Source organism: Oncorhynchus clarkii, chromosome 28 (assembly GCF_045791955.1).
Source record: "Oncorhynchus clarkii lewisi isolate Uvic-CL-2024 chromosome 28, UVic_Ocla_1.0, whole genome shotgun sequence".
Classification (NCBI taxonomy): Eukaryota; Metazoa; Chordata; class Actinopteri; order Salmoniformes; family Salmonidae; genus Oncorhynchus; species Oncorhynchus clarkii.
The window spans coordinates 41,156,097-41,168,921 of record NC_092174.1 but is presented as its reverse complement, the minus strand read 5'-3'; the positions used below and the strand labels follow the sequence as shown (position 1 = coordinate 41,168,921).

Sequence of the window (12,825 nt, the reverse complement as noted above, 5' to 3'; positions counted from 1 at the left end):
GTTATAGACCCCCCTTTCATCTTGTCAGGTAGGTTATATACCCCCCTTTCATCTGTTCAGGTAGGTTATAAACCCCCCTTTCACCTGGTCAGGTAGGTTATACCCCCCTTTCATCTGGTCAGGTAGGTTATACCCCCCTTTCACATGGTCAGGTAGGTTATACCCCCCTTTCACCTGGTAAGGTAGGTTATATAACCCCCATTTTACCTGGTCAGGTAGGTTATACCCCCCTTTCATCTGGTCAGGTAGGTTATACCCCCCTTTCACCTGGTCAGGTAGGTTATACCCCCCTTTCATCTAGTCAGGTAGGTTATACCCCCCTTTCATCTGTTCAGATAGGTTATATAACCCCCCTTTTCATCTGTTCAGGTAGGTTATACCCCCCTTTCATCTGGTCAGGTAGGTTATATAACCCCCCTTTCACCTGGTCAGGTAGGTTATATAATCCCCATTTCATCTGGTCAGGTAGGTTATATAACCCCCCTTTCATCTGGTCAGGTAGGTTATATAACCCCCCTTTCACCTGGTCAGGTAGGTTATACCCCCCTTTCACATGGTCAGGTAGGTTATACCCCCCTTTCACCTGGTAAGGTAGGTTATTTAACCCCCCTTTTACCTGGTCAGGTAGGTTATACCCCCCTTTCACCTGGTCAGGTAGGTTATACCCCCCTTTCATCTGGTCAGGTAGGTTATACCCCCCTTTCACCTGGTCAGGTAGGTTATACCCCCCTTTCACCTAGTCAGGTAGGTTATACCCCCCTTTCATCTGTTCAGATAGGTTATACCCCTCTTTCATCTGGTCAGGTAGGTTATATAACCCCCCTTTCACCTGGTCAGGTAGGTTATATAACCCCCATTTCATCTGGTCAGGTAGGTTATATAACCCCCCTTTCATCTGGTCAGGTAGGTTATATAACCCCCCTTTCATCTGGTCAGGTAGGTTATATAACACCCCTTTCATCTGGTCAGGTAGGTTATATAACCCCCCTTTCATCTGGTCAGGTAGGTTATATAACCCCCCTTTCATCTGGTCAGGTAGGTTATAAATCCCCCCTTTCATCTGGTCAGGTAGGTTATATAACCCCCCTTTCATCTGGTCAGGTAGGTTATATAACCCCCCTTTCACCTGGTTAGGTAGGTTATATAACCCCCCTTTCATCTGGTCAGGTAGGTTATATAACCCCCCTTTCATCTGGTCAGGTAGGTTATATAACCCCCCTTTCATCTGGTCAGGTAGGTTATAAAACCCCCCTTTCATCTGTTCAGGTAGGTTATAAACCCCCCTTTCATCTGGTCAGGTAGGTTATATACCCCCCTTTCATCTGGTCAGGTAGGTTATATAACCCCCCTTTCATCTGGTCAGGTAGGTTATATAACCCCCCTTTCACCTAGTCAGGTAGGTTATATAACCCCCCCTTCATCTGGTCAGGTAGGTTATATACCCCCCTCTCATCTGGTCAGGTAGGTTATAAACCCCCCTTTTCACCTGGTCAGCTAGGTTATATAACCCCCCTTTCATCTGGTCAGGTAGGTTATATATCCCCCCTTTCATCTGGTCAGGTAGGTTATAAACCCCCCTTTCATCTGGTCAGGTAGGTTAGAAAAACCCCCTTTCATCTGTTCAGGTAGGTTATACCCCCCTTTCACCTGGTCAGGTAGGTTATATAACCCCCCTTTCATCTGGTCAGGTAGGTTATACCCCCCTTTCACCTGTTCAGGTAGGTTATACCCCCCTTTCACCTGGTCAGGTAGGTTATATAACCCCCCTTTCATCTGGTCAGGTAGGTTATATAACCCCCCTTTCACCTGTTCAGGTAGGTTATATAACCCCCCTTTCATTTGGTCAGGTAGGTTATATAACCCCCCTTTCATCTGGTCAGGTAGGTTATATAACCCCCCTTTCATCTGGTCAGGTAGGTTATAAAACCCCCCTTTCATCTGTTCAGGTAGGTTATAAACCCCCCTTTCACCTGGTCAGGTAGGTTATATACCCCCCTTTCATCTGGTCAGGTAGGTTATATACCCCCCTTTCATCTGTTCAGGTAGGTTATAAACCCCCCTTTCATCTGGTCAGGTAGGTTATATACCCCCCTTTCATCTGGTCAGGTAGGTTATATAACCCCCCTTTCATCTGGTCAGGTAGGTTATATAACCCCCCTTTCACCTAGTCAGGTAGGTTATATAACCCCCCCTTCATCTGGTCAGGTAGGTTATATACCCCCCTCTCATCTGGTCAGGTAGGTTATAAACCCCCCTTTTCACCTGGTCAGGTAGGTTATATAACCCCCCTTTCATCTGGTCAGGTAGGTTATATATCCCCCCTTTCATCTGGTCAGGTAGGTTATAAACCCCCCTTTCATCTGGTCAGGTAGGTTAGAAAAACCCCCTTTCATCTGTTCAGGTAGGTTATACCCCCCTTTCACCTGGTCAGGTAGGTTATATAACCCCCCTTTCATCTGGTCAGGTAGGTTATACCCCCCTTTCACCTGTTCAGGTAGGTTATACCCCCCTTTCACCTGGTCAGGTAGGTTATATAACCCCCCTTTCATCTGGTCAGGTAGGTTATATAACCCCCCTTTCACCTGTTCAGGTAGGTTATATAACCCCCCTTTCATTTGGTCAGGTAGGTTATATAACCCCCCTTTCATCTGGTCAGGTAGGTTATATAACCCCCCTTTCATCTGGTCAGGTAGGTTATAAAACCCCCCTTTCATCTGTTCAGGTAGGTTATAAACCCCCCTTTCACCTGGTCAGGTAGGTTATATACCCCCCTTTCATCTGGTCAGGTAGGTTATATACCCCCCTTTCATCTGGTCAGGTAGGTTACATACCCCCCTTTCATCTGGTCAGGTAGGTTATATAACCCCCCTTTCATCTGGTCAGGTAGGTTATAAACCCCCCTTTTCACCTGGTCAGGTAGGTTGTATACCCCCTTTCATCTGGTCAGGTAGGTTATATAACACCCCTTTTCACCTGTTCAGGTAGGTTATATAACCCCCCTTTCATCTGGTCAGGTAGGTTATATATCCCCCCTTTCATCTGGTCAGGTAGGTTATATAACCCCCCTTTCACCTGTTCAGGTAGGTTATATAACCCCCCTTTCATTTGGTCAGGTAGGTTATATAACCCCCCTTTCATCTGGTCAGGTAGGTTATATAACCCCCCTTTCATCTGGTCAGGTAGGTTATAAAACCCCCCTTTCATCTGTTCAGGTAGGTTATAAACCCCCCTTTCACCTGGTCAGGTAGGTTATATACCCCCCTTTCATCTGGTCAGGTAGGTTATATACCCCCCTTTCATCTGGTCAGGTAGGTTACATACCCCCCTTTCATCTGGTCAGGTAGGTTATATAACCCCCCTTTCATCTGGTCAGGTAGGTTATAAACCCCCCTTTTCACCTGGTCAGGTAGGTTGTATACCCCCTTTCATCTGGTCAGGTAGGTTATATAACACCCCTTTTCACCTGTTCAGGTAGGTTATATAACCCCCCTTTCATCTGGTCAGGTAGGTTATATATCCCCCCTTTCATCTGGTCAGGTAGGTTATAAACCCCCCTTTTCACCTGGTCAGGTAGGTTGTATACCCCCTTTCATCTGGTCAGGTAGGTTATATAACCCCTCTTTCATCTGGTCAGGTAGGTTGTATACCCCCTTTCATCTGTTCAGGTAGGTTATACCCCCCTTTCACTTGGTCAGGTAGGTTATACCCCCTTTCATCTGGTCAGGTAGGTTATATAACCCCCCTTTCATCTGGTCAGGTAGGTTATATAACCCCCCTTTCATCTGGTCAGGTAGGTTATATAACCCCCCTTTCATCTGGTCAGGTAGGTTATATACCCCCCCTTTCATCTGGTCAGGTAGATTATAAACCCCCCTTTCATCTGGTCAGGTAGGTTATATAACCCCCCTTTCACCTAGTCAGGTAGGTTATATAACCCCCCCTTCATCTGGTCAGGTAGGTTATATACCCCCCTTTTCACCTGTTCAGGTAGGTTATATACCCCCCCCCCTTTCACCTGTTCAGATAGGTTATAACCCCCTTTCTGTTTTTCACTCTTTTACACATATGTGTATTCATGTTGACTGATGTTTGTAAATCACCATCTTTCGTACAAAGGCTTTCCCACTAGGCTTGAACTTAGGTCCCTGAGTTTTCCCTAACCACGTGACCTGACCAGGGAAAACTCTGGGGCCCCGGCTTTTGCCACAGGTCATTTATAACCATGTTGTGTATTAGGACGATAATAGACGTGCTGTGTCAGATCTTGATGGAGTTTTTTTTTTTTTTTTACTTCCTCCAGAGTGGCAAAGGAGGAAGAACACAACAGGATGTCAGCAAACTCCCTGGCCATAGTGTTTGCCCCCTGCATCCTGCGATCCCAAGACACCACTGACCCCTTCCTAGTCATGAAGGACGTCTCCAAGACAACCACGTGAGTCTACATAGGGAAAAGTTTACATACGCACATCCAATGTCTATCACAAAAATATGTTCAGCAAACGTTAAGAGACTACACAATGGAATACAGTATATGCTATTTCCCAGTTTAGGGTTAAATGTATGTACATACAATATCTCTCAAGGTAGGAAGCAGTCAGTCCTTAGTAAGCATTCTGTGATTATTTTTTGTTGTCAGAAGCCCTAACCCCTGACGTTTGCTCTCTCCCCCAGGTGTGTGGAGATCCTGATCTCCGAACAGTTCAGACGGTACACTGAGAAGATGAAGGATATCACCGAGCTGGAATATGCTGAGGCCTTGGCCGTCAACCAGCTCAAACTCAAGAGACGGAACACTGTAAGGACAGTGAGCTTACACCGTACTCCATACTGTTGTCACGAAGTTGGAAGCACAGAATCGTCTATAATGTCACTGTATGCTGTAGCGTTAAGATTTCTCTTCACTGGAACTAAGGGACCTAACCCAAACCATTAAAAACAGCCCCAGACCATTATTCCTCCTCCACCAAACGTTACAGTTGGTATTATGCATTGGGGCAGGTAGCGTCCTCCTGGCATTCGGCTGTCGCACTGCCAGATGGTGAAGCGTGATTCATCACTCCAGAGAACGCGTTTCCACTGCTCCAGAGTCCAATGGCAGCGAGCTTTACACCCCTCCAGCCGATGTTTGGCATTACGCATGGTGATCTTAGGCTTGTGTGCGGCTGCTCGGCCATGGAAGCCTATTTCGGGAAGCTTCCGACGAACAGTTCTTGTGCTGACGTTGCTTCCAGAGGCAAATGGAACTCGATAGTGAGTACCCAGTGGTCCCGTTCTGTGAGCTTGTTGCGGTCTACCACTTTGCGGCTGAGCCGTTGTTGCTCCTAGACATTTCTACTTCACAATAACATCACTTACAGTTTGACCGGGGACAGCTCTAGCAGGGCAGAAATTTGAAGAACTGACTTGTTGTAAAGGTGGCATCCTATGACGGTGCCACGTTGATGCCATGTCACTAAGCTCTTCAGTAAGGCCATTCTATTGCCAATGTTTTTCTGAGGAGATTTTATGGCTGTGTGTTCGATTTTACACGCCTGTCAGCAACGGATGTAGCTGAAATAGCCAAATACACTCATTTGAAAGGGTGTCCACATACATTTGGCCATGTAGTGTATCTATTCTGATCACCCTTTAATGCTCTACTGTAAATATATAAACTTGATATACTGAGAATATCTGTGAATATCTGTGAATATCTGTGAATATCTGTGAATACGGATATGGATCACTGTGGGAAGTTCCATCATTCCCAGTGAGAATGTCACTTTGGGAATGCCAGATTCCTTAAAGGCCAGGTTCCCTAAAGGCCAGGTTCCTTAAAGGCCAGGTTCCCTAAAGGCCAGGTTCCCTAAAGGCCAGGTTCCCTAAAGGCCAGGTTCCCTAAAGGCCAGGTTCCTTAAAGGCCAGGTTCCCTAAAGGCCAGGTTCCCTAAAGGCCAGGTTCCTTAAAGGCCAGGTTCCTTAAAGGCCAGGTTCCCTAAAGGCCAGGTTCCCTAAAGCGGTTGGTGTTCCTGTCTCTGGTGTATTGACTCATCTCTACTGTGTATCTACAGATCTCAGAGAAACCTTCATCGGAGCTGGACGCCCCTCACATGGACAACCTTGACCCGTTGGATATAGACATGGAATCAGAGAGGACCCTCATCGAAAGGATAAAATCCATCAAGCAGGAGAAGTGAGTGACGAGATGGAGACTCGGCTCTCGTTCTCTGTTGTCGGGGGCAACGTGTCGTCTCGAACCTAGAACAACACATCTAACTGAACTAATCAGATGTGTAAAAGAGAAACACTGTCTCAGTTGGTACTGTAGAAGCTGTTTAGTTCTGTATGTTTCATGGTGTTAATGTGTTTGTAACGCGCTGGACTCTGTGAAATTATATGACTGTTATAGTTAGTATGTTACAGCTGGCACCAGATACCATACAGCTGGGCTCAGTGTTTTGTCAAACCGTTCCTGGAAGGGTGTGTGTATGTGTTTTTCAGGGAGGAGCTGGCGTGCAGGTTGCCAGAGCTGGAGCAGGAGAACTCCGACAACGACAACCTGGACTCTGAGTCATCAATCAGCTCAGAGAGCCTGGACTCAGAAGGTCAGTAGAGGGGTATGGTAAGGCCTACACCATCCTGCTAGATGCAGGGGTGGACAACGCCAGTCCTCTGGGGCCTGATTGGTGTCTCCATTCATAGCAAACACAGCTGATTAATCAAATTACGGTCTAAACTGAAGATCATGATTAGTTGATTAGTGGAGTCAGGTGTGTTAGGTGTCACAGTTTTGCCCCAGCTATCAGGCCCACGAGGACTGGAATTGTCCACCCCCGTTAGAGGATAGTGGGGAGCCTGGAGACTGAGAAGGTCCGTTGAGAGGTTGGGTAGGCCATAACCATCCTCTGCCTTCTTGCACTTCAACTCTTTTCAACTGTTTGTTTTTGCTAAGGCTTTATATTACAGCCCACTGTTACAGCCTATTCTTTATATTTCAGCCTACTGTTACAGCCTATTCTTTATATTACAGCCCACTGTTACAGCCTATTCTTTATATTACAGCCCACTGTTACAGCCTATTCTTTATATTACAGCCCACTGTTACAGCCTATTCTTTATGTTACAGCCCACTGTTACAGCCTATTCTTTATGTTACAGCCTATTATTTATATTACAGCCCAGATAGAAACTTAGAAATGACTTATGAAAACAATAACTTAATAAGTGCGTTGTGATGGTACTACTATGAGATTCTTAAACCGGGCTGTAAATTAAAGTCTTGTTTTTTCTTTTACTGGGACATTGGTTGACACAGTATTTGAATTAGTTTTACCGATCTCCTGCTAGCCAACTCCTGGCTATATTACGGGAGAGATTTGAAGAAAGAAGTGGTGTATTCCCTGTTAAAGTGGGTCATAACCAGGTGAATGATTTACTGACAGCGTTACCAGTAACTTTGGTATTTCTGTGTTTTTTTTGCGTAAACAGGCAACAGTAACTATGTTATTTCTGGGTTTTGTGTAACCAGGTAACAGTAACTATGGTATTTCTTGGTGTCTTATTTCTGACTGAAGAACCTTTTTTTATTATTATTATCAGGAGCAGGCCGACTGTATCAGCCTGTTGTACGAGCCTGGTCCCAGATCGGTATGCGCGTGGTGTAGCTCAGTTGGTAGAGCATGGTGCTTGCAAGAGCCAGTATAGTGGATTTGATTCCCGGGACCACCTAAATGTCTAATATTATATTAACTCCTCTGATTCTCATTGTCATCCCCAGCACCTACAGATCTGGGACCAGCTGCTATTAGATTAATTCAGAGTGTCTTTACCAGGCCCTGTTTTAACTAGCCAGCTGGTCCCAGATCAGTATGTGGTTTAGCCAACGCCTCTTAATAATCCAGACTTTCTCCACCAGGCAGAATGAACCTGTTGTGGAGGAGCCCGAGGCAGGAGTGCCCTCCTAAGCCACCTGACCTGGCGCAGAGAACTACTACAGCCACTGACCAGGCTAGATGGATAGAACCCCCAGCCCACAACAAAACCAGGAGCAGGAACTTCTCAGAGCTGGACATCCCTTTCATAGATGATGAAGAAGACTAGCCTGGGTGCCAGTCTGTTTTTGCTCCAAATGGAATTATCATGCCAAACATGGCTGTACAATGACAGCAATGGAGTTGGAAAGAGCACTAAACAGATCTGGGACCAGGCTAGAGGACATCTAGGATGGGGCCATATTGTCCTCCGACAGGTGGCGTCTCTAATACACGATGCTAATCCTTCGACTGATAGCATTGGAGCTGTGTTATGGCAACAAGAACCAAGCACATGATGTATATTTTCCTACATCCATTAGGGTGTGTGTGTGTGTGTGTGTGTGTGTGTGTGTGTGATGATCAAAGCTCAAATCAAATCTAATTTTGTTTGTCACATGCGCCGAAAACAACAGATGTCGACCTTACCTTAAAATGCTTAGTTTTTAAAGGGTAAGAAAAATGTGCTAACTTAATCTAGGGAAAATAGTAACGCAATAACGGGGCTGTATACAAGGGGTACCTATACCAAGTCAATGTGAAGGGGTACGGGTTAGTCTAGGTAACCGAGGTAATATTTACAGGACCAGTCAAACGTTTGGACACACCTACTTATTCAAGAGTTTTTAATAGTGAAGTATAATAAGACATCAACATTATGAAATAACACATATTAAATCATGTACGTAGTAACCCAAAAAGTGTTAAACAAATAAAAATATATTTTAGATTCTTCAAAGTAGCCACCTTTTGCCTTGATGGACAGCTTTGCACACTCTTGGCAACAGTCTTGAATGAGTTCCCACATATGCTGAGCACTTGTTGGCTGCTTTTCCTTCACTCTGTGGTCCAACTCATCCCAAACCATCTCAATTGGGTTGAGGTCAGGTGATTGTGGAGGCAAGGTCATCTGATGCAGCACTCCGTCACACTCCTTGGTCAAATAGTGTGTTTTGGGTCATTGTCCTGTTGAAAAACAAATGATAGTCCCACTAAGCGCAAACCAGATGTGATGACGTATCGCTGTGGTAGCCATGCTGGTTAAGTGTGCCTTGAATTCTAAATAAATCACTGACAGTGTAACCAGCAAAGCACCCCCACACTATCACACCACCTCCTCCGTGCTTCACAGTGGGAACCACACATGAGGAGATCATCCGTTCACCTACTCTGCGTCTCACAAAGACACGACAGTTGGAACCAAAAATCTACAAAATTTGGACTCATCAGACCCAAGGACAGATTTCCACTGGTCAAATCAAATCAGTTTGTCACGTGTGCCGAATACAACAGTGAAATGCTTACGTTTAATGTCTAATGTCCATTGCTCGTGTTTCTTGGCCCAAGCTTGTCTCTTCTTCTTATTGGTGTCGTTTAGTAGTGATTTCTTTATAGCAATTTGACCAAGAAGGCCTGATTCACGCAGCCTCCTCTGAACAGTTGATGTTGAGATGTGTATGTTACTTGAACTCTGTGAAGCATTTATTTGGGCTGCAATCTGAGGTGCAGTTAACTCTAATGAACTTGTCCTTTGCAGCAGAGGTAACTCTGGGTCTTCCTTTCCTGTGGCGGTCCTCATGAGAGCCAGTTTCATCATAGAGCTTGATGGTTTTTGCAACGGCACTTGAAGAAACTTGAAAAGTTCTTGAAATTTTCAAGAATGACTGGCCTTCATGTCTTGATGGACTGTCATTTCTCTTTGCATATTTGAGCTGTTCTTGCCATAATATGGACTTGGCTTTTACCAAATAGGGCTATCTTCTGTATACCACCCCTATCTTGTCACAACACAACTGAATTGGCTCAAATGCATTAAGAAGGAAAGAAATTCCACAAATTAACTTTTTTAACACCTTTTAATTTAAATGCATTCCAGGTGACTATCTCATGAAGCTGGTTGAGAGAATGCCAAGAGCGTGCAAAGCTGTCATCAAGGCAAAGGGTGGCTAATTTGAAGAATCTCAAATATAAAATATATTTTGATTTGTTTAACACTTTTTTTGGGGGTTACTACATGATGCCATGTGTTATTTCATAGTTTTGATGTCTTCACTATTATTCTACAACGTAGAAAATAGTAAGAAAGACCCTTGTATGAGTAGGTGTGTCCAAATGTTTGACTGGTACTGTACATGTAGGTAGGGGTAAAGTGACTATGCATAGATAATAAACAGAGTAGCAGCAGCGTATGTGAAGCGTGTGAATGTATGTATGTGTGTGTATTGGAGTTTTTGTGTAGTGTGTGTGTGTGGAGTCCAGTGAGAGTACATCGAGCCTGTGCAAGAAAGTCAGTGCATTTTTTTTTTTATAACTAAGAGATGGCCACCCAGAATATGTAAATTGTCCTGGTGGCCATTTGATTAACTGTTCAGCAGTCTAATGGCTTGGGGGTAGAAGCTCTCAAGGAGCCTTTTGGTCCTAGACTTGGCGCTACGGTACCGCTTGCCATGCGGTAGCAGAGAGAACAGTCTGTCACTTACATTTTTACATTTTAGTCATTTAGCAGATGCTCTTATTCAGAGCGACTTACAGTAGTGAGCGCATACATTTTAGTCATTTAGCAGATGCTCTTATTCAGAGCGACTTACAGTAGTGAGCGCATACATTTTTATATTTGTTGGTACTGGGCCACTGATCTTCCTTTTGACACCGCCTGGTATAGAGATCCTGGATGGCAGGAAGCTCGGTCCCAGTGATGCACTGGGCCATACACACTGGTTATGCAACCAGTCAGAATGCTCTTGATGGTGCAGCTGTAGAACCTTTTGAGAATCTAAGGACCCATGCCAAATCTTTTCAGCCTCCTGAGGGGGGAATAGGTGTTGTCGTGCCCTCTTCACGACAGTCTTGGTGTGTTTGAACCATGATAGGTCCTTAGTGACATGAACACTAGGGAACATGAAGCTCTCGTTCTGCTCCACTACATCTCAGTCTATGCGAAGGGGGGTGCTTGGCCCTCCTCCTCCTGTAGTCCACGATGCTGCTGTTGACGTTGAGAGCCTCTTAAGAAAGCATCTGTGGTTTTCTAATGATGTCATAATGGAATTACACAAGACACAGTGCAGTCTGTTGTACCAATGCACCTTTGATTTTAACCATGTACAATCTCATGTTATTGTAAAGCCAAGTATTTTGGATATTTCACCTGTGGACAGTAGTATAACGAGGACCAAATTATTTTAATCCATAATACAGGTTCCTTGTTTGCAATGGACTACTTCTATGCCATCTAGTTTGGTACGTTGTGAAATAAATGTCCTATTTTATTGATAATTAACCTCAAATGAAAACAATTGTTTTAAGGTTATCAGCATATTTGTGTTTTTCTGTTTTCTTTGAAATTGAGATGGATATTTTCACCTTGGTCCCCCTTTTTTTAACAATATATTTATTGACATATTTTCACATTTTCACAAGCACCCCACCCCACCCCCCTCCCCCAAAAAACATGACAATTAAAGGTTGACTCATCTAAATGTTATAGACACGAACTGCACTGAAGAGATTGCGATGAGCGAGATGCAAGACTTTGCTCTTAAGACAGAATCTGCATGAGTTTGCTTCACAGAGTTACAATGTGAAGCGTACAGGACCAAAACAGCGGAGAAGTTTAACCTCACTTCAATGCTCCTAGTTGTTGCGTAACTTGACCGACAATGCTATTTACTTTAATCATCTACTTCATGTCTCTGAGTCTACCTTTTAAGATAATGCACCTTCTCTCTCCCTCATCATAGATTTAAATGACTGCCTGCTCACATCTGTCATGTTGTATATTACTTTTATCATGTCTGTGTATTATGAATGGGGTAATTCCCGAATTATACTGAGCAAAAATGTAAACGCAACAATTTCTAAGATTTTACTGAGTTATAAGAAAATCAAGTCAATTGAAATAAATAAATTAGGCCCTAATGTATGGATTTCACATGACTGGGCATGACTGGACACAGGTGCACCTTGTGCTGGGGACAATAAAAGGCCCCTGAAATGTGCAGTTTTGTAACACGACACAATGCCACAAATGTCTCAAGTTTTGAGGGAGCGTGCAATTGGCATACTGACTGCAGGAATGTCCACCAGAGCTGTTACCAGAGGATTTCATGTTAATTTCTCTACCATAAACCGCATACAAGATCATTTTAGAGAATTTGGCAGTACGTCCAACCGGCCTCACAACCAGTCCACGTGTATGGTGTCTGTGGGTGAGCGGTTTGCTGATGTCAACATTGTGAACAGAGTGCCCCATGGTGGCGGTGGGGTTATGGTATGGGCAGGCATAAGCTACAGACAACAATGATGGCAATTTGAATGCACAAAAATACCATATTGAGATCCTGAGGCCCACTTTTGTTAAGGTATCTGTGACCAACAGATGCATCTGTATTCCCAGTCATGTGAAATCCATAGATTAGGGCCTAATGAATGTATTTCAACTGACTGATTTCCTCGAACTGTAACACCGTAAACTCAATGCAATTGTTGCATGTTGGGTTTTCACTTACGTATTTGATGAACATGTCTCTGTGCCAAACAACCAATACACGAAGACGAGGTGAAAAGGTAACTGTAGACTACTTGTTTTTTTTATGCCGCCTCCAATTAATTATAATATCAGAGCATGTGTTACTGTACTGTTCGAAATGATGTTTCTCTGTTCTGGCAAAACTTACAGATGATGTCGACAAAATACATTTTGTGATCGATAGTACAAACTTTTTTACTGAACCTATCAAATCCAGAGGTTCCTCTTCCGCCTCCTTAGCGCCTGCCAATCAGGGCTAAGTCTCGTACCGGAGGGGCGGTTTGTTTTTTTT

At 44.2% G+C, this 12,825-nt stretch overlaps 1 protein-coding gene across 1 annotated transcript in view; it reads left to right on the top strand.

Annotated features, from left to right (window-relative positions):
* LOC139387490 (unconventional myosin-IXb-like) overlaps window positions 1-12,564 on the top strand; it is an 81,423-nt gene extending 68,859 nt beyond the window's left edge. Inside the window, exons 37-41 of the mRNA XM_071133735.1 lie at window positions 4,301-4,432; window positions 4,672-4,795; window positions 6,050-6,171; window positions 6,480-6,583; window positions 7,894-12,564. Of these exons, the coding sequence (XP_070989836.1) occupies window positions 4,301-4,432; window positions 4,672-4,795; window positions 6,050-6,171; window positions 6,480-6,583; window positions 7,894-8,078 (667 nt within the window). The 3' untranslated portion in view covers window positions 8,079-12,564. The remainder of the gene's footprint in view (window positions 1-4,300; window positions 4,433-4,671; window positions 4,796-6,049; window positions 6,172-6,479; window positions 6,584-7,893) is intronic.
* Window positions 12,565-12,825: the final 261 nt, after the last annotated feature.